A 24797-nucleotide genomic window follows, 5' to 3' on the forward strand; every position below is an offset into this window, starting at 1 on the left:
TAGATGCCTGTAATACTATAACACTTTTTAGGAACCTACTAAACATGACACATTTGGCTTAACAGGTTACATACATAGTGGGTTGCAGAAAAGTCTTATAGTGAAGCACCCTGTATGTTATACATACGGCGGTGGCTTCCAAATAGATTCGGAAAAAAAATCCTTTAATTGTCACACGGATTCAAAGTAATTAAATTGCTGCTCCAGTTTCAAGAAACAAATACGGAACATCTTGTTAAATATAAATGATGCGGCAATGATTTATTCAGTTTCCATTGTGACTAAATTTTTTCTTTGTTTTTGTTGTGTGTTGCTTAGATGAAAACCAATGGCACTGAATGAGGTGTAGATCTTGATATTTTTTCCCCTTAATTAGGACTAGATAAAAGAAATTACTTAAAATTTTCTCTACTTCGTGATCTTGTGGTTTTATTTTCCGAACTTATTTCAGAGTTACTCGATATATACACATAAAAATATTTTCTTTTTTTCTTATTTCAGGAACTGCTATTGTCCCAGATAGGTGGTAATGGGAAAAAGAACAATGTGGGGCGTATATTAAAAAAAAAAAATTAGCGAATTTGCTGTAGCTTGTTTGTTCGGTAGGAAAATTCCAAAATGGCTGGGACAAAAACAATGAATATTATGGAAGGTATTTTTTTTGCAATAAATATAATTATTACAATTTTTATTTTTGCAGAAATTACAATGAAGACCCATTCCGCAATAGAAAAAGAAGTAGAACAACGCTGCTCACAGTGGCTAAGGCATTCTAGTCAACGTCTGAAGAAAGAAAAAACAACGACAGTTTATAGTTTCTGTGTCTTTTTTTAAGTGTAAATTATATTGTATTATTTTCGAATTAGGAAATCATATATATATTTATATATTTATATTATGAATTTATATTAATTTTTGTATTTTATTACTTATTACATATTATATTTTTTCAAACATTGAATAAAATAATAATTTACTGTAAGCTCTAAATTTTACTCTCCATATCCATATCCCTAAATGGTAACTAGACTTTCTGAAATGCCTATTCATATCGCATAAATCATGTTAATAAAATATACTGAGAGTCATATGTTTACGATGTTGCGATATATACGTAACGTCTATGTCCATTTAATACGTTATATTGGCGTTTAAAATAAAACGTAACAGATACATCAAAATATAGAGAATCTAGCGACATACTAACACAACGTTATGATGATGTACCAGCGAGCACGTCTCTAGTCTGAAACAATGTGGATGTCACCAGTATGTTACAAGCATGGGTCACTGTTGATTACATTACATAGCACAGGGAAAGCAAATGTACGCAGTGTGGGATGTAACAGCTAACAAGATCGTAGACAGAGTTAACTGGCATTAACATCGCTACGACGTAACTGTGTTTACTGGGATCAATAGTATTCGTTGTGGTGAAGACAGAATTGTAGTAAAAAGATTAAAGGAAGAGATTAATATTGATGAAGCACAGAGTGCATTTGGAACAGGTAGGAGGTATATATATCGCCTTTCTTGATTTACAAAAGGCTTTTGACAGTATTCCAAGAAAAGTGGTCCAGGATAGTCTTAAGAAAAGAGGAGTAAACGAAACATTGACGAAATGCATTAGAAATGTATATAAAAAAAACAAGAAATGTGGTAGAATGGGAGGTTTGCAGACAAATGAATTCTTTACTAAAGATGGATTAAGGCAAGGTAGGGTATTAAGCCCAACGCTAATCAATGTGGTAATGGGTGATGTAATAAAACAATGCAAAGAGCAGGAGAAAAAGCATTGATAGTACGATATAGAAACATGGAGGTGGTAAATATTACAGAATATGTATTTGCGGACGATATCGTTATATTTGGAAAACATTGGTCGAGGGTTATTTCGACAGAACTTTCCTCGCCCCTGAAATACACTAAAACAACTCCAGCTTTCTTGAAAAGTTATAAAATTTGATTACGCGAATTTAATTTTTTTTTATGAGAACCTCCAGTAGTTAGAAAAGTTATGTAACGTTCCAAATGAGTTTTCCCTTAGCAAAATTTTGTAATGATATCATCAACATTTTTGCAAAGACACGTATAGCACTTTGGATAGGTGCAGTGTAGTACTAAAATACCAGTATTGGCGTTGATGTTGTTCCAGACGGCTACTCTTAGATCTGGTTTCATGTTAAGAGAAAGTGCGGATTTTGCGCAGAGTTTCGAGATGATGATCAGGAACACGTTGGGAGTGTCGGTAGACGAAGCAGTGGAAGAAGAGGAAGATCTCCCCGAGGACGGTGTTCCAGAAGAAGAAATTGGAAAAATCAAAGAGGATGTAGTGCATGACGAGTTGTAAATACCGTGGTGGTTTTGAATGATTATCAAAGACTGTCAAATTTTTTTTTATGTATTCATGAATCATGAATACATAAAAGGGTATATCGGATAATTCAAATGAAATTTGATCAAAGAGCCCTTTAGAAAAGTAAATGGTTTGTCTTTACTTGTCCCATATTATTATTTTAAATATATTTCGTATTTTGCTGTTTGCTTAAAAGTTGAGCACAAAGTTTAACTTTGGAAATATGTATGTTTAAAATAGACGTAGTTTAAAACATTTTTGGGTCAAGATAAAAGAAAACGGCAGTTAAGACTAATGCTATACAAGGAACCCAAAATAAGGATAAGGTGGCTAACGCACGTTCAGAGATTGCAAAACTACTGAATGACAAAAGTAGTGCTAAATGGAAAGCCAGTTGGGAAAAAAAAGGAGGACCACGAAGAAAATGACTCAATAGCGTCGCGGAAGATCTAAATAGGAAAAACATTACGATATGGAAAACAAATCTGAAAAAGAATGGTAAAAGAAGTTCTAGAGAAACTATAGTAAATGTATTAAAGTAGGCAAAAGATCATTAGGGTGGTTCTTGGACGTGGTATGTATTTTTAATATGACCGAATAGCAAAAAAACCCAAAGGAGACCGATCTGGGTATCTGAGGACCCCAAAATCAACCGAGATAAAAAAAAAAGATCAAAAGATCATAAAAATACATTTACTGACGGTAAACTCATATATTATGAAGTTGATGTTAATATTAAATATTCAAACATTGAATAATAATCACCTGGAGTTCCACAAGAAACTTATTAATAATAGAGACTTAATGTCCCATTGGTTTCTTTATCGTAACTCATATTTAATATACCGTAATGGCATATATATTTTTAAAATATTCACCTTCTACTTTAACAAACCGAGAATATACATAAATACATTTTCTAGGTATACGTTTAGTTTCAAACCTTTTATTCATTATTCAAATTATTTTTAACATTGATAGACAAATTCAAATGTACATAAGGATTATTGCTTAATTTGCTAATCTGCAAGTTATCTCAATTTTAATCCACTTAGTTCAACATTTATATATACGTTTAGTTTCAAACCTTTTATTCATTATTCAAATTATTTTTAACATTGATAGACAAATTCAAATGTACATAAGGATTATTGCTTAATTTGCTAATCTGCAAGTTATCTCAATTTTAATCCACTTAGTTCAACATTTTACCAGATTACGGATAATACAACAAAGAGATCTTGTCTTTACTCCAATTAAACAGACGTTCTTGATTCAAATTCTCTAGCCGCTCCTTTCGAAGCGGTCAAGTGCATGGTTCTTGGGGTCGTCTTCGATAATACAAAATCGATTCGGACGCTCATTTATTTGACTGAAAACACTAAATTATCTTGGCAATTATCGTCGCTGACGCACAATGGCCATTCATCTTGGGGAGGACACAGTTCGTCTCTGAAACATTTCCCTGGACCACGTCTTTATCTAGGAAAATCTCTAGGGAAAAGCCAGGACTTAGCGAACGGCTTTCGTGAGTGCCACTTGTCCCTCAAACTTTAAAGTTAACATTTTAAAGACTTTTTGCTGAAGTCGGGTGAATTAGGGATTCAGATTTTAAAAAATTCATGTGCAGTTCACAACAAACGAAAGAGAACGATGTTTGTTTAGTAAGTAATTGATCCTTTTGGATTTTTGATTATATTGCTGCTCGCTGCTTTGTTCAGTGCACATGAGAGATGAAGTTATTACACATTTATTAACTGTTGTAAACCAATCAATTATATTTAATGATGGTTTTTGTCGAACAAAGCAATTGTTTGTATTTAAATTTAATGAAACTATGCGAATGAAAACATGGTTGTTAATTAATTTTTCAGGCCACTAGATTTTTATAATGACACATCTATTTCAATGAACAATTTTTTTGTTATTAATTTTACAATATTTTGTGGTAAAAAATACAAACCATTCTTTTATTAAAAACCATACTGGGTGTTCCATTAAAAAAAAATAACAAAGCTGTTGTCATTCCTAGTGTTACCGGAAATGAAAATTTAAGAACGAATTACCTATTTTCAGGAATAAAAAACGCTGCATAATATGCATATAAAAATATAATTATTCAAACGACTAAATATTTCTGCTTTTTTTATGACATTACATTCAGTGAAATAAATTAGGTTAGGAGTTTTATAGTTGAGATTGTTTACAACAACTTTGGCCAGCTGTAACCATCTTTGGGCAGCGCTGTCAATATGTTCCCAATTTGCAATAGTATTGCGTCAAATTTCTTTATTATAAACAGCGATATATTCAGACGACCAAGTAAGGGACGCATTAAAATGTTTAATAATAATTAATAATAATCGGTACATACCAATGATGGTATCCGGAAAGGCAGTCTGGCTGGTCGGGTTCGTGGAAGCGGCGCTGGGAGGCGGCAGTGAGGGCGCCGAGCCAGTCCTCCATCTCGCGGCGAGACTCGGCGCACAGCACCAGGGATCTGAACGGGGTGATCACCTGGAAGAGAAAAACATCCACTTTTATTCGAGAAGAGTTTTTACTAAACTTTTATTGACGGGGCAGTGCTTTACGAGTTATTTCATTAGAGTCAACTTTGAAGTTGGTCGTTCCACTACATTGGAGTGTCGTTTTTGTTAGAGAAATGCCAAACATTTCTCAGTCATTGCCTTTTTTATCGCATCGAATTCTCCGGTCGGTCAGTCGATGGAACCCGCATTATGTAGAACTCAGCTTTTGGTTCTCACTATTCGTGTTGTCGCTCCAGCTACTCTGTTCCTCGAGGGAGTGTCTTTTAAAGTTTGTTATGTGTATTGTTAACTTTTTCATAAATAATCTCCAACTTCTGTATTAAAAAGTCGGAGAACTTCACATTCAGTAAACATCTCATTTTGTATTCATATATACGCAAAAACGGGATGGAATGTTATGCGAAGTATGTTTCTCGTGCATTTTTCTCCAAGTGTGTATAAAGCTGATTTTATCATTTTGGTTCGTACGGACGATTTTCTTCATCCAAGAAAAACACACTGTTTAAAAAAAAAAGATCCAGTTCACTATTTAGAAAAATTTGACAAGTAGCACAAGTAGCAGCCACTTCGGAAATTTTGGGTAGTTATTAAAAAAAATTGATATATACTCGTAGTTATGTAGACACAATGAACTTTTCTGGGCACTAAAGCAGAGAGACAGCGATACAGACAGACGACAGACAGACAAATAGACGACAGATATAAGCAAAACCTCATAAGACGCCCAGAAAATATGAAACATTTTGGTAGATCAGTCCAGCAGTTTTGGGTATTAGCTGTCTAATAAAATTGTCAACAGATAACGAACGACAGACAGACGGAAAATGGAGACCTACTTTTTCACATTCGAGGAGCTATGAGATGTCGGAACAATACTTCCAAGTTTACGCTAAGAAAATAAAAACAGCAAAATTTTAGACAATACAAACCGTTTTATGATATGTAGCAACACTTTAAGAACAATTCTTTTAATGCTGTGTGCAGTATACTGGACGCTTGATAAGCAATTCAGTAGGTGATCATGATGTATACTAGGTGCATACATTACCTTAGCTAGGGTCTTAAAAAAGGGTCAAAATACAATGGATGTGCAGGGAATTCTCAATTGAGACGAGGAATCCCTATGGACAGTCTGCTAATCCGACACAACATGACGTCTCTTTCTGCAAGGAGGGACATTAACTGTGCCAATTTCTTGGTAAAATTAATTTTCAACAAAGTTGATTGTTCCTACATTTTATCAACCATCGGGTTTAATGTGCCAAGATTGTCGTCAAGACATGTCAACACATTCTACATTTTTCCGTCAAGAACTAACGTTTTCCACCACTCTCCATCAAGAACTATGTGTAATTGTTTTAAAAAACTTATAGTGGAAGACATCTTTATGAGCCATCGTTAACTGTATTTTTCTTCTGCCTTGCTATAGTTATATATATATATATTTTTTTTCTATTTTTGTTGTTATTGTAGTTTTTCTTATTGAAATATGTATTAAGTTTTCTGTTTTTAATATTCTTAATTATTATTGTTGTCCTGTTATTAGGTTATCCTGTTGGACAATAAAGGATTTATTTATTTATTTATTTATCTGGGATATATCCTCTCGCCGTGAAGGAAGTTAGACACAAAGAGGTAATGAGTAGTGAAGGGACAGAAAGAAAGAAAAGGGATACAGAAGTAGAGTCGCCGAAAGAGTACGAGCAGGTCTTCCCAAGAAGCAAAATAACGGTAAGATCACCTCTGCAAACGATAAAGAAAAAAAATCTAGGAGATATAGAGATGGGGGAGGTCAAGAAGATGATCAGCGAACTTGCGATACAAATCAGAGATGATATGAGAGAAAGTAATAAACAATTATTAAAGGAATGGAATACACAGCTTAAACAGGAGCTTAAAACAATAAGAGAAGAATTAAAGCAAGCAAGAGATCCACTACAGGAGCAACATCAAGAAATTAGAGACAAGCATGAAGAGTGGAAGCGAGCTCAAGAAGAAATGGGATAGAGAGTAGGTGAAGTAAAAAGTCAACTAGATCGAATGGAGAGAGAAAAGAGAAGAAACAAAGTAGTGATGATGGGATTGGAAATAGGAACACGCGAGCAGACGCAGATAATTGAAAAGGTGACAAATTTTTTAGAAAAGAAAGCCGAAGTAGAGAGTAAAGTTAAAAGCGTGTACAAAATTGCAGAGAAAGTTTATGTAGTGGAATTCGAAAATAGAGAAGAGAAAATAAATGTAATGAAAAGCATGAAGAACTTAAAAGGGTCGTCAAAATAAAAGAAGAGGCAACAAAAGAGAGAAATAAAGGAAAAATGGTAAGAATGGGATATAAAAAGTTAACTGTAGATAACAGAAATTTTGAATGGAATGAAGAAGAGGGCAGGCTCAAGAAGGTAGAAAATTTTTAGTAAAGAGCCAAAAGAAAAGAAAGAAAAGGAGGAAAAAATGGAAAGAAACAAGGCAAAGGAAAAGGAAAAGGAATAAAAAATGTAGATAGGGAAATCGGAAAAAGGGAAGCTGGTACAGAATTACGAGAAAAAGGGGTGACGGTACTCTTTTGGAATGTCCAAGGGTTGCGAAATAAGGAAAAGGAGTTCTGAGACTACGTGGGAAAATTTGATATGGTGGGGCTAGTAGAGACATGGGTACAAAGAGAAAACTGGGAGAAATTTGAAGGGACACTACCACAAGAATATGTGTGGGAGTGTCAAGGGGCGACAAAGGAAAAGAAAAAGGGGAGAGCAAGCGGGGGAATAGTAATGGGAATTCGAAAAGAAATGCAAGAATTGGAAAAGGGAAGTAATAATAAAAACGGACTAATGAAGAAAGTAATACAGCTGGATACAGCAAGACTGGGCGATAAGGGGGCAAGAATAATAGATAAAGAAAAGGGAGAGAAAAGAGTATCAAAAGACAAACTAAATAACAAAGAAGGAAAAATATTGTGGAAGATAATAAAAGCAAAGGGATGGGAAATTTTGAATGGAAACAAGGAAGGAGATGAAGAAGGAGAATGGACGTACGTAGGGGCTAGGGGAGAATCAATTATAGACTATGGGATTGTTTCAAAGTGGGGAAAAGGGTAGAATCAGACCACATGCCACTAGAAATAAAAATCACAGGAAAAAGCAAGAGTATGAAAAACAAGAGAGAAGAAACGAAAGAAGAACAATAGAAAAAAGAATATGGGATGAAGAGGGAATTCAAAGATACAGAAGTAGACTAGAAAAAAGAAATTCGAAGGAAAAGAAGATATAGAAGCTATGATAGCAGAATTGATCAACTTAATTGTAGAAGCTACGGAAAAAAGAAAGATATACATATGGCAAGGGAGGAATAATGGATGGAACGGAGAATGTAGTGAGTTGAAGAGAAAAACAAGGGAAAAATTAAGAAAATGGAAGAATAACAGGGGAAGGAAAGAAGAGTACTTTGAAGAGAAGAAACGAGAAGAAGAAGAAAAGAAAACAATAGAGTCCCTGAAAACAGAAGAAAAAGTATAGAGATATATAAACCAAGAACGGAAAAGGAAGACTGAAGTCAGTTGGAAAATCAAAATACATGAATGGAAAAGACACTTTATAGAATTATTGGGGGGTTGTGAGGAAAAATGCTGCAAAATAAATAAAGGAATCACAACGACGTAGGAATGTGGAGAGGTTCGGAAATAACAGAAGATGAAATAGGAAGACAGATTGAAAGACTGAAAAGAGGAAAGGCACCAGGAGGGGATGGAATCCAGAACGAAGCGTGGATGTTAGGGACAGAAGGAGTGAAAGAAAGGACATGGGAAGTGGTAGATGGAGTCTGGAAGGGAAAAGGTTTTCCTAGGGAGTGGAGAGAAAGTATAATAATCCCATTATTTAAAAAGGGGCAAAAAAGAGATGTGAAGAACTACCGAAGGATCACCTTGCTCAATACGGCATACAAGATATACGCAATGATACTAAGTAGAGGTTACGAAAGAGATGGAAGCAAGGGGTATGTTACCAGACGGTCAGACAGGGTTTAGGAAAGGAAGAGGTACTATGGACAACGTGTACATCCTGCGGCATTTAGTGGGAAGAGAAATAAGGAAAGAGGGTGGACGAATGTACGCATTGTTTATATATTTCAAAGCAGCGTTTCATAGCGTGAATAGAGAGAAAATGTGGGAGTATTTAAGGGGAAAGGGAGTAGATGAACGAAAATGGAAGAAGTATGTGAAGAAACACCAAGTAAGGTAAGAGTGAATGGAATAGAGAGCGAGAGTTTTTATACAAATAGAGGAGTGAGACACGGATGTCCACTCAGCCCCGCGTTGTTTGCAGCTTATCTAGGAGATATAGCTGAAATGTTCAGAAAAGCGCAGACAGGAGGGGTGGTAGTGGGCAAAGAGATAGTGTGGTCGTTGGCGTACGCAGATGATTTGGTGATTGTGGCAAAGAAAAGAGAAAAAATGAAAACAATGATTAAAAGTTTCGAGAAGTACGTACAAAAAAAGGAAATGGAAGTGAATGTGGAAAAAACAAAAATTGTGGCGTTTGGGAAGAAATTAAGAAAGGAGAAGGGAGAATGGGCATGGAGAGGGAAGAAGATTGAACAGGTGAAAGAATTCCAATACTGAGGATATACATTAAAGGAGCAATAACTCAGATGGGGCACATATTCAAGAAATGGTCCGAAAAGCGAACAAAGTGATAGGAATAGTATGGGGAATAGGAGAAGGAAAATTTGGACATGATTATAAGAGAAGAATGATGATGTTTGATAGTTTGATCAAAAGTGTATTTATGTACGGAGCTGAGATTTGGGGATGGAGGATGAAGAAATAGAGAGAGTGCAAGAAAAATACTTAAAATGGATATTGGTATTGGAAAAGTATTCACTGGGGTATATAGCGAGAGAAGAAACAAAAAGGGAGAAAATGAGAGTGGAAGCGGATAAAGGGGCGTTTGGATTTAAAGAGAATTTAAGTGAGAGAGGTGATTGTAAAATATTGCAAGAATATTGGAAAGAAACAAGAAAGGAAGGGGGAAAACATGCTTGGAACAAGAGAGACAAGTATTATGAAGGAAAGGGATATGCATGTGAAGAAACAGAGAGAATGAGGGAAATGGAAAGGAATATGAAAGAAGAACTGAGTGTAAGAGATAAGGATATAGATAAGCAAGAACGCAGATTGAGAATATCGGAGTCTAGATGTAATGCAGAGTATCGAAAAATAGTAAAGGATGAAGTACCAAAGTACACACACAGAGAGAGTATAAAGGAGAAAAGAATGATGGCGAGATTTAGGTGTGGAAATGAAGAGAAAGAGAATAATTTTTGGATGGATGAAACTGACAGAAGTTGTAGGATATGTTAGAGAGAGGGAGAAACAATAGAGCATATGTTGGAAGGATGTGAAGGATTGAGAGAATCGGAGGAAAGTAGGGAAGAAGTGCTAAACGAGGATGGAAGAGGACTGGACTGGATGAAAGAGTATGGAAGATAAGGGAACTAAGGCAAGCAGAAAGAATAGAACAATTATTATTATATAAAACTCGAATATTTATTTTATTTAATTTTATGGATTTATTTGTATTATCTAGATTAAGTTAATTTGTACCCCTACCGGGACTCTTATTAAGCCTGTAAGGGAAATAACAATGGATGTGCATAGAGCGCCCGTATATGGACGCTGTATGATAGTGGGGTATATATTATATTATTCCTAACATTATATTTATCTAATCACAAACAAATAAACATTCCATTGTTTATTTGCTCGTTGTTCTAAATACAGCACCGTTTTTGTGTTCGCTACATTTTTTTCCTTATCTGAACGTACAATTTAATGCAGTTTCAGCGAACTCGAATAATAAAATTCCACGAATACAAAAGAGACTCGGTATTTTTATTTTGTAAACGCAGTAACAGAATCTATGCTTCCATAAAAAATTCATGCAACGCTCAAAACACTCACCTGAAAACTGTGATTGACGTTTTTGGTTGAACACTCAGCTAGGCACAGGTCGGTGAGTTCGATTTCATCGAAAATCACAGCCTGAAAAAAGTAATACTTTTAGAGGAGGTACTTAAAATTAAATGGACCGTAAATCAATACAGTCTTAAAAAAGAAATTTAATTTTAACGGTGTTATTGTACGAATTTTAATTTAAGAACGACGATATTAAATAGAGGAATTTCTTTTATATTCCATTCGGGATCAGTTCGCACGAATTCCGAGAAAAATATTTTCTCGAAGTAAATGTGGCAGCAGAGAAATGTCTCACGAAAGCAGTGAATACAATACGTAATTACCTCGAATTAGCTTTGAAAGACAGGTAGCAGGAAGTGTGGTGATGAACAAGGTAACAATGCAATAAAGTTTTAGCACGCTGTATTAAAATTTTGACATTATTGATTCCGTGATATCATTTAAATTTTAAAACTAAACGGTGTTGACGTGTTCGTGTCAGCGCATCGTGAAATTTAATTAAAAAATATCCAATTTAGATTATAAAATTATCCTGTTAGGGTCACTTCAATTAAGGTCGTTATCAGGGTTATGTCCATTATATTAATGGATATTTGAATCTTTCTGGGTCATCCTCTTCAATATTGTGGGTATTAAATATCCCGACGTCGTTTTACCTACGATGAGAGCACTCAAATTTCGAATTTGATCCCTGCATGAGCTATAAAAATTTTATCACATTTCATTAAATGTCAATATTCCATACGAAATGGTATTTTGATCCTCCTGAATAATTTCATTTCAGATTTATTGACACTTTTTATTTTTCTATACTAAATCCCGAAGTAGCTGTTTTGTTTTGGACTGCAAACGTTTGTTTTTATTACGTTTTATAAAAAGTGGTAATTTGTTACAAAAGCTTATTTATTATATTAATGAGGATCTTTAATAAAGACGTTATATAATAGGGTTACATTTCCTTTTATTTCTTTATATTTTTACAACATCATTAAAATTGTACTGTGGATAATGAGCACTTAAAAACAAAAGAAACATTACTTTGAATAATCTTTCTTTCAAATTTTACTCACTCGACTCATTTGAATTACAGAACAGCTTGATTCACTAGCGCAGTAATTTTAAATGAACGCACTTAATTATCATTATTACCCTAACAAGTTGCAAGCAAATTACACGCTCGTGTGGCAATTATGCTTTTTCTCACTTGTAATGTAAATAACAATTATTAGTGAAACACAAATAGGTATCATTAAAGTGTTTTCAAGTCAGGGGAAGTGTAGACTATTAAAGCAGGAAATTGTTTTTGGTAAAATTAGAAATGAGAGTAAACCGCGTGTTTGGGAAACAAACGAGTAAATAATACAATTTGGCTGGAAAATATCGGTTCGCCTAATGCGTGACGTTTTTCGAACTATAAATTCTACTTCACTACCTTTCTATAAATCAGCTTTATGGATGGAACCGAGAGCCACATAATCGTGCCGATTTTTCTTTCCACTCTAGTTCTTTGAGTAAACGATTCGATGGGAAAGTAAAACCTGTTGTCGAATCCCGAATTAGACGTGCTTGTTGTCTTAAAGTTCATCAGGAAAAACAAGAAAAACAAGAGTTTGCTGGAACTCGGGCTTTTAACGAGACATACTGTGAGCGAAAAATCGAAATGCAGCTTTTTCAAAAGCTGTGTTTAGAATTTCAACATGCGCCACGTGCGTAGGTCAAGTACCCAAATATTTAATTAGGTGAAATTATTTATCAATAACTTTACTTGACGTCACATCGTTTGCACTCGTTAATACGTTTTTGCAATTTAGTTTTTAGGTACTTTTATTTATTGTATAAGTAAACGTAGACATTAGAAGTTAATATATTTTTCTAAAGATAAGTGTTTCGGTTCCGGGTAGGGATCCACATTCAAGTACATTAATTATCCAAATGTAGACTAAATTCAAACGAAGCAACGATGCAGATGTAGACCCCGATTCATATGCAGATTACGGATTTTACAAAGCAGAAAATTCGGATCCGATTCGCATTCAATCTGAATTTGACAATACCTCGATGTTGTGAATGCCACTAATATTTTGCTACGTTAAACTTCGCTACAATTAGATGAATTGGTTTTGATTCACGGTTGGGAAATGCCAACAGTAACACACATCCGGGTATAACGACGAACAAATCAGTAAAAAACACATAAATCTATTTAGGAAACTTCTAAAAGTGAGGATCGGGTAAAATCTCATATCGCAAATTGTATCTCATCGAAGTCTTTGTCCGGAAGTTAAAAATAATTCATTTACACCGGACACTCACTGCAGAATGAAAAACTTCATCAACTCCAACAAATAATGATAACTTATGAGATTTTTTCCAAAATTCTTGTATACGAGGTTAATAAAGCTGCTTTTTACTTATCTCATTTAAGACAAAATTTTTACAGAATTTTGTGACTTGAAAACAGTGGTGAAAACCGCGTCCAGAAGTTTCTATAAATAATTGAGATATTGGTTTCTAAACATAGGTGATGAAAATATTACATTCTGATTGAAAATACTTCTCTTCCAACTTCCCTTAACAAATCTAATAAGTGTAGGGTGCAGTACGCTACTCAGCGTCACGATTTCTTGCTTTCCTGACATGTGGAAACTTTCTATAGTTGTCCCAATTTTCAGAAAAGGTGGATATCTTTACATTATTACAGATCCATATATTTACTTTTCTAAGGTTCTGGAGTCAATAGTCTCCAAACAATTGTGTTTTTAGCTAAAAGGCTTATTGACTGTTAGATAGCACGAATTTTTTACAGGCAGATCAACAATGAGTGACTTCAGTCAACTAGATGTCATTTATCTTGATTGTTCTAAAAGCAATTGATATGGTTAATCATGATTATGAATTGCTATTTTTGAACCTGTCAAGACCAGTTTTTTTCTGAAGGACTGACGTAGTACAAGTTTGAAGGTATATTTTCAAAAACTTTTTTCAAATGATGAAACACCAAGTTAGTGTATTCCTAGACTTTGGGGCGCAAATGTTTTTGTTATCGACTTAAAGGAACACATAAATTATCGCTTTGGGCGGTGGGCGGTGGCAAGCTCAGCCTTGCCTTCATCAAATTTATATGTATATAGTTGATTAATTGTGTTTGTTTTGTATCAGTTGTTAAAAGTAGGCTACGGGAGAGCTATTTTTTCGTATTCTAGGGGTTATGAGTCGTCGAGAAAACGTAGCAGCAGTCTTTAGCCGGATGGACCCTATTCTATTACAACACTTCCTTTTTGCATTATTTATAAAGTTTCGCAAGTTGTTATATGATTTTTGTATGTCAATAAACGAATATTGTAGTGCCTATATACGGAATTTAAATATATATTTTAATACTTGTTGGGTAAATTCAAGAGAGGAAGTTTTATACGAGGTATTTTTGCTTGTGCTTACATTAGTTTATAGAAACTAAAATCAATAATAATGTTAAAAAAACAACAAACTTGACAATTTGCTTTAACAGGCAAAATAGTTTTATAACAAAAATAAAGAACTCAATTTATTATTGGTTAGCATGTTCCACAGGTAACACAAACAAAAGTCTAAGAAAGATCATTTTTCTATAATCCATGATTCATGAACGTGAATTAATTTTACTTTTTTCAGTGCTGTAGACATGGTCTCTCAATTAAAATTCCGCAGCCTAATATCTTGAGAAGGGGTAGAAATGTTGAAATTGTGTAAACGCCATTGTTTTTAGCTTGAATAGCGAAGCAAAATTTTCGTTCACATTCACATTTGAATAATTTGAATTTAAAAAAAAAATTCAAAAAAAAAATCGTTAAACATAGGCTTTGTGCATGTTTAGTTCTTTTTGTGGTAGTTGGTAGTTCGCTGAGGGATTTTAGTTAGAGGGTTGGTTGGTAGACAAGATGGCGGCATGGCGAACCATGGTGAAAGCGTCGTTATTATTGTTTTGGTTCTGTGTGTGGGAGCATGGTGAAAAAGACGCTGTAAGTTAGCTAGGTTAAATTAGTTGGTTTGGTAGTTAATAAAAGGGCGCCCAGTTTTCCCCAATACGCGCAGCTAATTCTTGCGGCTTTCTAATTGAAAAAGGCGAATTTTTGAACGACTCCAACCCGTGTAAATTTAATTCATTGTTTGTAAAGTTTCTGGATGCTAATACGTAAATGTTAAATTATAACGCTTCTTAATTCTTCACACAAGATTGCTAATAGTTCATTTACGGCAGTTATGCAGTTAAAATAATTTATTCCCTTAGGCAGTTATCATCGTTATTATCATCGTTATCATCATTACATCAACGAGGCATTTCCTCACAACCAGTGTTGGGCAGTATCTAGATACTTGTATCTAAATAAAGTATCTAGATACATTTTTGGGTATCTAGTATCTGTATCTAGATAAAATCGAATTTAAGCACAAAATATCTGTATCTAGATACAAAATTAATGGCGCAGATACAGATACATTTTTTATTTCACTTTTTTTTCAGTAGTTATTAGTTGAGTTATACTAGTAGTAATTTTTGATACTTCATGTTGGTGATTTTGATCACATAAACAAAAATAGAGGTAAGAGGTCCACTAACAGTGTTTTGTCAGGGAAATTTTCACATTTTAAATACCAATATTTCCTACATTCTAGCCTTCAGTACTTATACATCTTTTAATATAATCCTGTGATGTGGGGTAATAAATCTAAGCCATGGTAAGATGGTATTTTAAAAACCATAAACCACAATGCACTGTTCACTGCGTTTTACACTTATCGGGGCAATGCATTTTGTCTGTGTACCTGAGCAACCCGGGTCCGGTAGGCCCGCTGGTTGTATTTGTTTTATTAAATAAGAGTAATTTTAATAGTAAAAATATTTGTTTAAGGTATGTTATTATTTTTAGAAAATAATAATTGGGTGTTACATGATGATTAATTTTTTCAATTAGCACAAATTAGTTCTGTAATCGACTAATCGAATGTTCAATACATACATTTCTCTCGCATAATTCGCATATTTGTTGCTGTTTTATACTTTTATTTTTCAGACAAATGTAGCATCTTTTCCTGTTGCCACATGTGTTATTTCTTCACTTTTTCATTGTTGGACCTAACGCGAGGCGGGCTTGGCAGGTCCGTTTTGCCCTAGAATGTGCCGATTATGTTTAAGTGTAAATCTTGGGCAATAAAATTAATATTTTTACAACCCTCGGTAGAATAATTTATCGTGATATATTCTCAGAAATCGTGAAACGAGATTAAAATAAAATGAGTTTCACAAAAATCTGAAAATTTAAATTTGGACCCTGGTGATTCCGGTCTGTCAGGCAGCCTTTGATCCTATAAGGTGTTTAAATACCTTTCTAAAAAATTGTACTTATTTAGCTTTAAACGGAACCAGCAATTCTTCCTAAAATGTATATACCTGCCGCACCAGGATAGACGATTACCGGACATGGTTATAAAAACATCGTAAGTCGATATTGAAGGATAATAATTTATGACAGGTTGCCGACAACAGACCTTCAGCATAGAATAATCATTTCCCGTATTCTTTTGATATATTAATTTTAATGCTGGAGATAATTATTAGATATACTCAAACACAATTTGAATGGATACTGTAGTATGGGAATAAAAACAAAAAAATATTCTTTTTAAGCGTACGTAATAAATATTGCACAATTTGCCACACATCAAACAGCGAAGCGATGGCCTATTTGCAGGATAAAAGAAAATATTATTCAGTCTTGAATAACTATGCTACAGTAAAATGTTTATTTTTTAATTATTTAATACCACAATCCCTTCTTCTGCACCTGTGGAACGGGTGTTTAGTAGCGGAAACCAAATTCTGACCTTAAAAAGAAATAATTTAAGTGACAATACGTTCGAAATGTTGTTAATTTTAAAAAATTCATTAAACAATACATACAAAATACATAAACATGTTTTCAGTTATTTTATTCGCCAAAGCTTCAAAAAGTATCTGTTTTCTTGTATCTGTATCTAGATACATTTCGAAACAATCGAAAACAATCTGTATCTAGATATTTTTAAAAGTATCCTCCCAACATTAAAGACTGATTACATCACCGAGGCATTTGCTCGCAACGTTAAAAATTACATCACTGAGGCATTTCCCCGCAACGCTAAAAATTACATCACCGAGGCGCTTATTCCTGGCAACGCTGACTGGATATTTACGTGTTTATTTATTATGTGTTTTGTTTGGAGTAAGCATTGCACGATATTATAAACTCTCAAAGCTAATTGTTTTAAGTAACCAATCACTTGGATCAAGACATAATTTAACTATAATGTAAATTCTATATTTGAATCGTTGATAAAGTGTGGCAAATAATCTCATCACAATTTTAACCTCAGTAATTTTCTGTGTTGTATAATTTTAATTGAACGTAAATTTCCATGCTCTGCAGTTTTAACCTCACGTAATATTTTTATTTGCACAAGTTTATTTTACACCAGATCTTTTGTTTTCATAAATCTTTGCTAGTTTTTTTTATGTAAATATTTTGTTGATGAATGTTTCCATCACATAAATTATCTGATGTCCAATCTTAATCTCAAATAAGAATTATTTTTTGTTTAAAATTTCAAAAGATTGTATGGCGAATTTAAATGTTGTTTATTGCCCTTTTTGAAACTTTAAGACTTGTTAAGTTGTCGTTATTATCAGAGGCATAGAAATTGAACATTTAAAATGGAATTGAGGTAAATAACACCGAAAGACATGGCAGAAGCGGAGTGCGCGGTTCTTAGTCGAGCTGGCGAGATTTATCGCCCTATCTGTACACAGATGCAGGTTAGAATATAATTCAGGGGCGGTCAAGATGACGTAACGCTGTCGACTTGGCCCAATAATCGAGACCCAACTGCGAGTCTGCGGCCGTAACGGCTTGTTCGTAATAGAGAATTGCTGTGCGGCAGTGCTTGCCATAGATAGAATCACCGTCGTGGGGGGAGAACAGCCACGATCGGGAGCCCCAAACTCCGCCCGTGATACAACGTCCCCTATGGGTATTTTTGCTGTGTTCTAGAATGAAATTGACATAGTTGATCGCCACACTCTTACAGCGCTCTGATGCCGCTGCTCCTGCATAGTTTGTTTATTAAAATTTGGCGTTTTTGTTGACTGCCATAATTTTAAATTTGCCGCCACACGTCTGCAATAACTTGTGTATTTGCATCCAGTTACTTTCCTTCAGATTTGGCTTTGTTTTTATTCAATTTGTGATATTTGTTTAATTTGATTTCATTTAAAATTCATTCACTAAGAAGGTCTTTCACCTGTGCAACTTAGTCGCACATTTTCTTGGTTCTTCTTTTTTTTGTCAGTGGAGGAATAAATAATTTTGTGTCCTCCATAAATTTTGTGTTTTATTTTGCGGTACTTTTCCAACCTTGGGGTCCACCATTTGCATCTGAACGCATTCCACCATTTCCCAAAAATACAACGTAGGGTTCCATCTTGTTAGACAATCACGGCCAAGGCCAAATTTTCAATTTTTGAATTTTTCGCGGGCTTTCTTTTTTGTTTCACATGTCAATTTCAGGCGGGATCTTTGGGTATTACAATAGTTAAAAACAAATCCCGAGTGTAATTCCGTCTCCCATTTCCCGTCTGTCTATTTCGATTGGATTTTTGTTAATTTTTATATGTATGTTATAAATATCATGTATATGGAAAGGCGCCAACTAAAATTTGCCTCATCATTTCCACCAACAGTGTTATGACGTTCTTATAGTAAGCAGAAATTCAACTTTATAAAATAGCATACACCTGTAGTTGTGGTTTATGAATCCACCCTGAAGTTTTTATGATGCGTTTTTGCGCAAAAAAATAGAAATTGACTAGCAATCTTTTATACTAGTTATTCGTCAGCTAACAGTGTGCTTCGGATTTGTAACGTGAACATCGCCCAGGTCCGATTGTTGCATAAACTTTTTATTTATTATCTATGTTTATTGATTAACTCAAGAACAATACACACCATTATTTTGTTTTTAGCATGTTGATTGGAACATTTTCAAACGTGAAATACAGAAAATAATCAAATGCAGTGGCGGAGTCTGGGTGATGGAACTGTATTACTACTACAAGTATGTCTAAAAATATACAGAGTGCCAAAAAAAGTACATAATGTCATTTTCAGTGTTTCTTACACTGTTACTGGTATGATTTATATTTGGTTTAATGTGTAAAAGTATCAGAAGTAAAAGTTCACAAAATCAAATTTTATCATTTTTTAAAGAAACCACAGTGAAGCAAATCCCTACAAGAACTATACCACATTTAGAGCGGCAAATCTAACTATAAGATTTGTAATACACGTGCCAATAATTTGGAAGAATTGGTGGTTAAAATAACAAAAGATGTTAACCACATAAACAATAATGCAGAGATACCATAAAAATCTTATTGAAATTGTCCGCCATTCTTTTATCAGTGTGGTTTAATCACCTACGTGCTAAATTGTTTCTAAGGAAGACTTGATCACAAATTATATTGATCGCCCGATATGGTCATTTTTATTTAGGATTTTAATAACATTAGATGTGTGGGCGTTCACAATTGTGCTTCTAGAACTGTAGCATCGTTTCGTTATTGGGGAGTTTTGAAAGGAAAGAAAATGTCATAACTCATAAGACTCAGTTTAATCGAAAGAAATATGAAACTAATGAGAGTCGAATAATTGTATTGCGAATGTTTCAACTCACAACGAAGTGGATGCAAATAGGTAGCATTAGTTGAGGAAAGACTAAAATAGGTCAGAAGTCTACCCACAAACATTGGAAAATAGAAACAAAAGAACAACTGCTACAGAGTCGCAAGGTAAAAGCTTTTAGTAGTTATTTGTATCACGAGATACTTTGTATCAAGATTGTGGACATTATTTTTAGATGCGCTTCCGAGGCAATTAACAACGTGAGTGATTAAAACGGACGTGAACGACGACGTGTATATCTTTACACAATACTTTTTTCTAAATTGTCAAAATTTATACAAAACGTGAAAATAGGTTTTCGGTTTATATTACAACAAACGCCGTATTTATATCTTATCAATTTTAATGTATTTCGAGGAAAAAGTCAAGACAAACAGTTATAAATAATTTATGATGATAGAAACGCAGGTAGTAGAAAAACAAACACTGTGTGATAAACGTCTTTATAAATAATATATAAAGATAATATGTCAATACGAACTTACACAGATCGAAATACATTTACCACTTTGTTAATTTTATTCTGAGCGGAGTTCGTCGCATAATATATTAACTCTAGTTGATGAATTATTTAATAAAGAAAACCACGTCTGCGTACTGTCAACCCTGAACGTTATTTGCTCTAATATCAAAGCAACCGCGTTTGTAATTCTGTTCAGTTTAATTTAAAACAAGGGACCCGCTATTAGTATTCAATTAAAATAAGTTTCTTGTAGGCAAAAAGTCGTCGACTGGAGCTAATAATCGTCTGCCGACACCACCAGTAAAACTAAATTTGGTATTGAAACAAGCATTTCTGAAACTTTGCGGAGATTACGCCGATGTGGCTAATATCCTACTTAAATTGCTTTCTGTAAAATCAGAGTTGGAAAGCAAGAGATGTTTTGGAAACATTTGGTAAAAATGTCATCATTTCTAGTCATTTTCATATAGATTGCAGAGAGGGTGCCGAAGGGTGCTGAAACTTCAAAAATAACTTGGGAAATAAATTTCGCCTTAAGTAACTCCTTATTACCACCTCGAAGAATTAAACTTCCTTGAGGTATAATTTATGACGCAAGTTTTTAAAACATTTTTGCCAAGTTTTTGAGGTGCATAGATTTAGCATTTTTTATTTGTTGTAATTTAAGGCCGTTGTTAATATCATACGCAGTTTTTAAACATATAATGCATTAAACTTGCAACTGAAAATAAATAATTGAAATTCGTCAGAAATGAATCATTTTATAGCACGTTGTTGATAATAACTTTGACTATGAATGTGATTTTATATAACTTTTTAATTAAATTTGTCCGATTTTATAAAGAAAAACAAGCACCTTCTCACTGAAGTGTCTTTTTATAACCTTCTTCTATAGATAGTTTTCTGTTGGTCTTAGTAAAAAACAACAATGTCTTTTAGGAGTTGAAGAAACTTGTTTGTTTCATAACATCATAACTGATATTGTTTTCTCGTTACACGTAGATAACTATGTAAATTAAAACAAAGAAAAACATTATTGTACTCAGAATCAAAACAATTTCAATTGTGTTATTATTACTTGTTATTTAAAGTTTTCAGCCAAAACAATGCTCTAGCGCTGAGTTGGTGTTTAGTGTTATAAATTAGGATTCATGTCTTTTCAATATTTGTGGCAAATTAGCTCTTTGTATAATTTTGAATTGTTTTATTTACGTGGTTTTTATGACGTTGATTTAAGTGTGAGAAGTTATGAGAAATGAAATCACGGTCAATGATTTGTGTGGGTCCTGATAGGAATTTTGCTCCTTACTAAAAATTCGATTTGGCGAGTTCGTTCCTTATATTCAATTCACTGTTGTTGATAATTATTGCCAAAAACGTTAATGTTAGATATTGCATTTTTCTAATTGTGTAAAACGTCTTCTCATCTGAACATTTCTTTATCTAACTAGGTAGTAAAACTGATCACGTTCTTTGAATAACCGCGATTTCGACTTCTATTTTTAGACTCTAGTTGGCGCTGCGCTTCATTATTGCATTTGTGCGCTTTCACGTAGCACGTTCCCGCTTGCAGACACTTTTCAGGTACTGTTAATTATTCTCTTTTAGGGTTCTAATACATTTTCCTTAGCACAATGGGAAAAGAAAAACGCCACAAACGCTCACATTCGTCACGGTTGCGAGACTCTGGACTTACAGAATAAAATACAAACTTTATCTTTGCTTCTCTTGTCTGCGTTTTACTGCTTCCAAGGTTTGGGTCAAGTGGGGGGCCCTACTAAGATCTCCGTAAGAGATGGCATTTATCCCAATTTTGAATTTAATATACATACATACTTTTCAATTGTGCAACAATATTTCTTGAAACGTCTACCTAGTTAGATAAAGAAATGTTCACATGAGAAGACGTTTTGCACAATTAAACAGGTGAGTTTTCGTCGTCAGAGACATGTACAACCCAATGAATCTCTTGATCTTCGTGCAATCATAGTTCTTAAACATGACAACACAAACTATAGTTTTAAACTTTCTGGTCATTTTGCTCAAGATCGCCCTGGCGCTATAGTTGAAAATTGCGTAGCTGCTGTGAATAGATCTACACCTAATACCGAAAGTTCTTTAAATAATAAACGACAAACAACTGATGATACAATTGTCGAAGATAATCTATTAGATTTTTTACTTAAACAGGTTAAAACGATTAGATCTTCTGATTCTACCGAAAGTTTGACATCTACCCCTAAATTTTTGTTGCCGGTAAAACATTTAATTGACAGCCAAGACCATCAGTATCCCTTGAATTTTACTCAAGCTGTTGAACTCATGGACGAAAGTATAGATGAAAGAGACATTTTGAATGTAATTTATAAATATACTAACGATGTACAAGGTGTTTCTTTAATGTTAAGTGATATTGCGGCGTCACAACCTGAATTGATTATTCCATCAATGGGGTACCTTGATTTAAAGTAGATTATGACTCAGATTTAGGTAGGGATAACTATTACGTCCGACCTCCCTTGGTGTTTTCATGTAACTAAGGTTATAAAAGAACGAACAGAATAGGGTATCTAATATTAAGATTTTCGAAAAGATCAATATGTTGACTGTTGTTCAACTGTACACTGGGTATAAAATATGTATTTTGGATTTTGGCAACTCCTTGGAGCAAAGACTTTCATTGATGAATTTACCAACAGCACACCGCTAGCTCAGAGGTGATATTATAGTACCTACATTTTTAGCACTAACTAACATAGGATTTTCTATTAACCACACTTACGCCTTAAATGTTGGAACAAAAACGCGGGGCCCTGTTATAAGCTAAAGAAAGAGTCTTTCCGATTCTTAATTCGACAATATTTTTTGACTAATAGAGTTTTCAATGTTTGGAATTCTCTGTCTGAATATGTCACTAAGAGCCCGTTACTAGTTTCATAATTAATTTTAATAAGTATATGGCTAAACACGATAAGTGGATCTCTAAACATGGTTTATGTGAAACTTAATGTTGGATTAAAAATGATTGTTATATGTTGTTGTACGCCGGTATAACAGGAATTTCACTTTGCCCGATCAAACCATAACAATAATAATTAATAATAATAATAATAATAATACATTTTTTCAAAGGTTTGCTAAGTTTTTAGGAAACAATATTGGTATTTCCTTACCTCTTGATGCATAAGGGATTGTTTGGAAAAAAATGCTCGCTGAAATTTTGAATGCATATTGTCAGACAAAAGCAAAACAACCAAGGAAATAATTCTCATCTATTTTATTATTCTATATTAATTTTCTTATTCTCTTGTTTAGCATTTATTTTTTTTTGTTAGTATCTTTGTTGTTCTTTATTTAATACTTTGAAATTGTTTTATTTCTATTTTTGGTGCCCATACAGCCGAAACACAATTTTTTATGGCCTCATTTTGATAATGAACTTCAAACGACCACCTTTCGCATTATTTCCTAAGTTGAGGATATTAACATCGGAGCAAAGTTACAAGTATAACTCATCATTTAATATAATCGTATAACAAGTAGTAGGAGTAATATTTTAAAACTTTAATGTTTGTTAAAATTGATGGACATTTTGAAGTTTTAACGTTTTTAAGGTTAAAATAAGCCAAAACATCATTTAAAGAGGCTAGAAGTAAAAAGTGTAGGTCAAGATGTTGTTTATTATCAAGTATCCTAGCTAAATTATAACAATTTATTCAATGCAAAGTCTAAAATTTATTTTAAGGGGTTGTATTTACATATGCAATAACTTAATAAAACTGAGATGACGTCATTATAATACTGGAAGGTATGAACACATTAATGGTGATTACGTACTTATTTTTTCGTGTTCACAGCAACTTCAAAGCGTATGCAAAACCTGATTTTTGTAGTTTATAAGTTAAATTATAAAATTTTCTTGAAAAATTTTGATTTTTTACGGTACCTAAGATAAGGAAGTGTGTATTGTAATAGGACCTCTAGAGCACGGAAAAGTAGGTCTACCGTTTCCTCCCGGCTGTTTGCTTGTGTGTGTTATTTTTATTAACTATTCTCTCAGTAAGTTACTGTGTAACAGAGAGCTAATAATTATTGATTGCAAAAAGACGCAAAGAATAAAATTACATAATCTAAGATTGGGTTCGAACAACAAAGAAAAATAATAGGTCAAATACACAGATGCAGAATTTTTTCCCAAGAGTGAAGAACCTCTCCACAATTAATTTTACTACGAATAAAGAAGCATTCCTGAAGAAAAGACCCAAGTTCTCAATAAGAATTACAACATTAAGATGTTAGAACTATTATCAATAGATACAATAGAAAAAAAAGCAGATAAAGGAATGAAAAAGACAGCCCGGATATAATGTAGTGAAATACTAAAAACAAAAACCTACAGCTGGCTCAGAAAGAAACAATCAGGGAAACAACATAAGATATGGTAAGATCCACAAAAAAAAAGAAATAAAGACCAGGACCTTTATTTAGTAAACGGTGATGAAGGCAACTAACTATACAGGCTTATGATAAAGTAATGAACAGAATTCATAAAAAGTGCAGCATTTGTTTTTGAAAAAAATTCAAAAACATATCAAGTCCCTCATTTTACTCTCCACCTTTTGACATATGTCAAAAAATTTTACGTCAAATTTGTAAAAGTTATGGCGTAATCAATGATCTTTGATTTCAGTTTCATGTAGGGGTCGCAAAA

The 24797-nt window shown here is 33.7% G+C and overlaps 2 protein-coding genes across 7 annotated transcripts in view; one reads left to right on the forward strand and one right to left on the reverse strand.

Annotated features, from left to right (window-relative positions):
• LOC135130537 (diacylglycerol kinase eta) overlaps positions 1 to 24797 on the reverse strand; it is a 408323-nt gene that overhangs the window by 78338 nt on the left and 305188 nt on the right. For all 6 annotated transcript variants that reach the window (XM_064057935.1, XM_064057934.1, XM_064057932.1 and 3 more), the window contains 2 exons: positions 10856 to 10936; positions 4731 to 4873 (listed from right to left, as the gene is read on the reverse strand). In XM_064057935.1, coding sequence (XP_063914005.1) covers positions 4731 to 4873; positions 10856 to 10936 — 224 coding nt within the window. The remainder of the gene's footprint in view (positions 1 to 4730; positions 4874 to 10855; positions 10937 to 24797) is intronic.
• LOC135130538 (uncharacterized) overlaps positions 1 to 24797 on the forward strand; it is a 280120-nt gene that overhangs the window by 38615 nt on the left and 216708 nt on the right. The gene's annotated exons all lie outside the window — the stretch shown is intronic.

Source organism: Zophobas morio, unplaced genomic scaffold, assembly GCF_036711695.1.
Source record: "Zophobas morio isolate AGI-343-1 ecotype UQ-CSIRO unplaced genomic scaffold, CSIRO_AGI_Zmor_V1 ptg000017l, whole genome shotgun sequence".
NCBI classification, from domain to species: Eukaryota; Metazoa; Arthropoda; class Insecta; order Coleoptera; family Tenebrionidae; genus Zophobas; species Zophobas morio.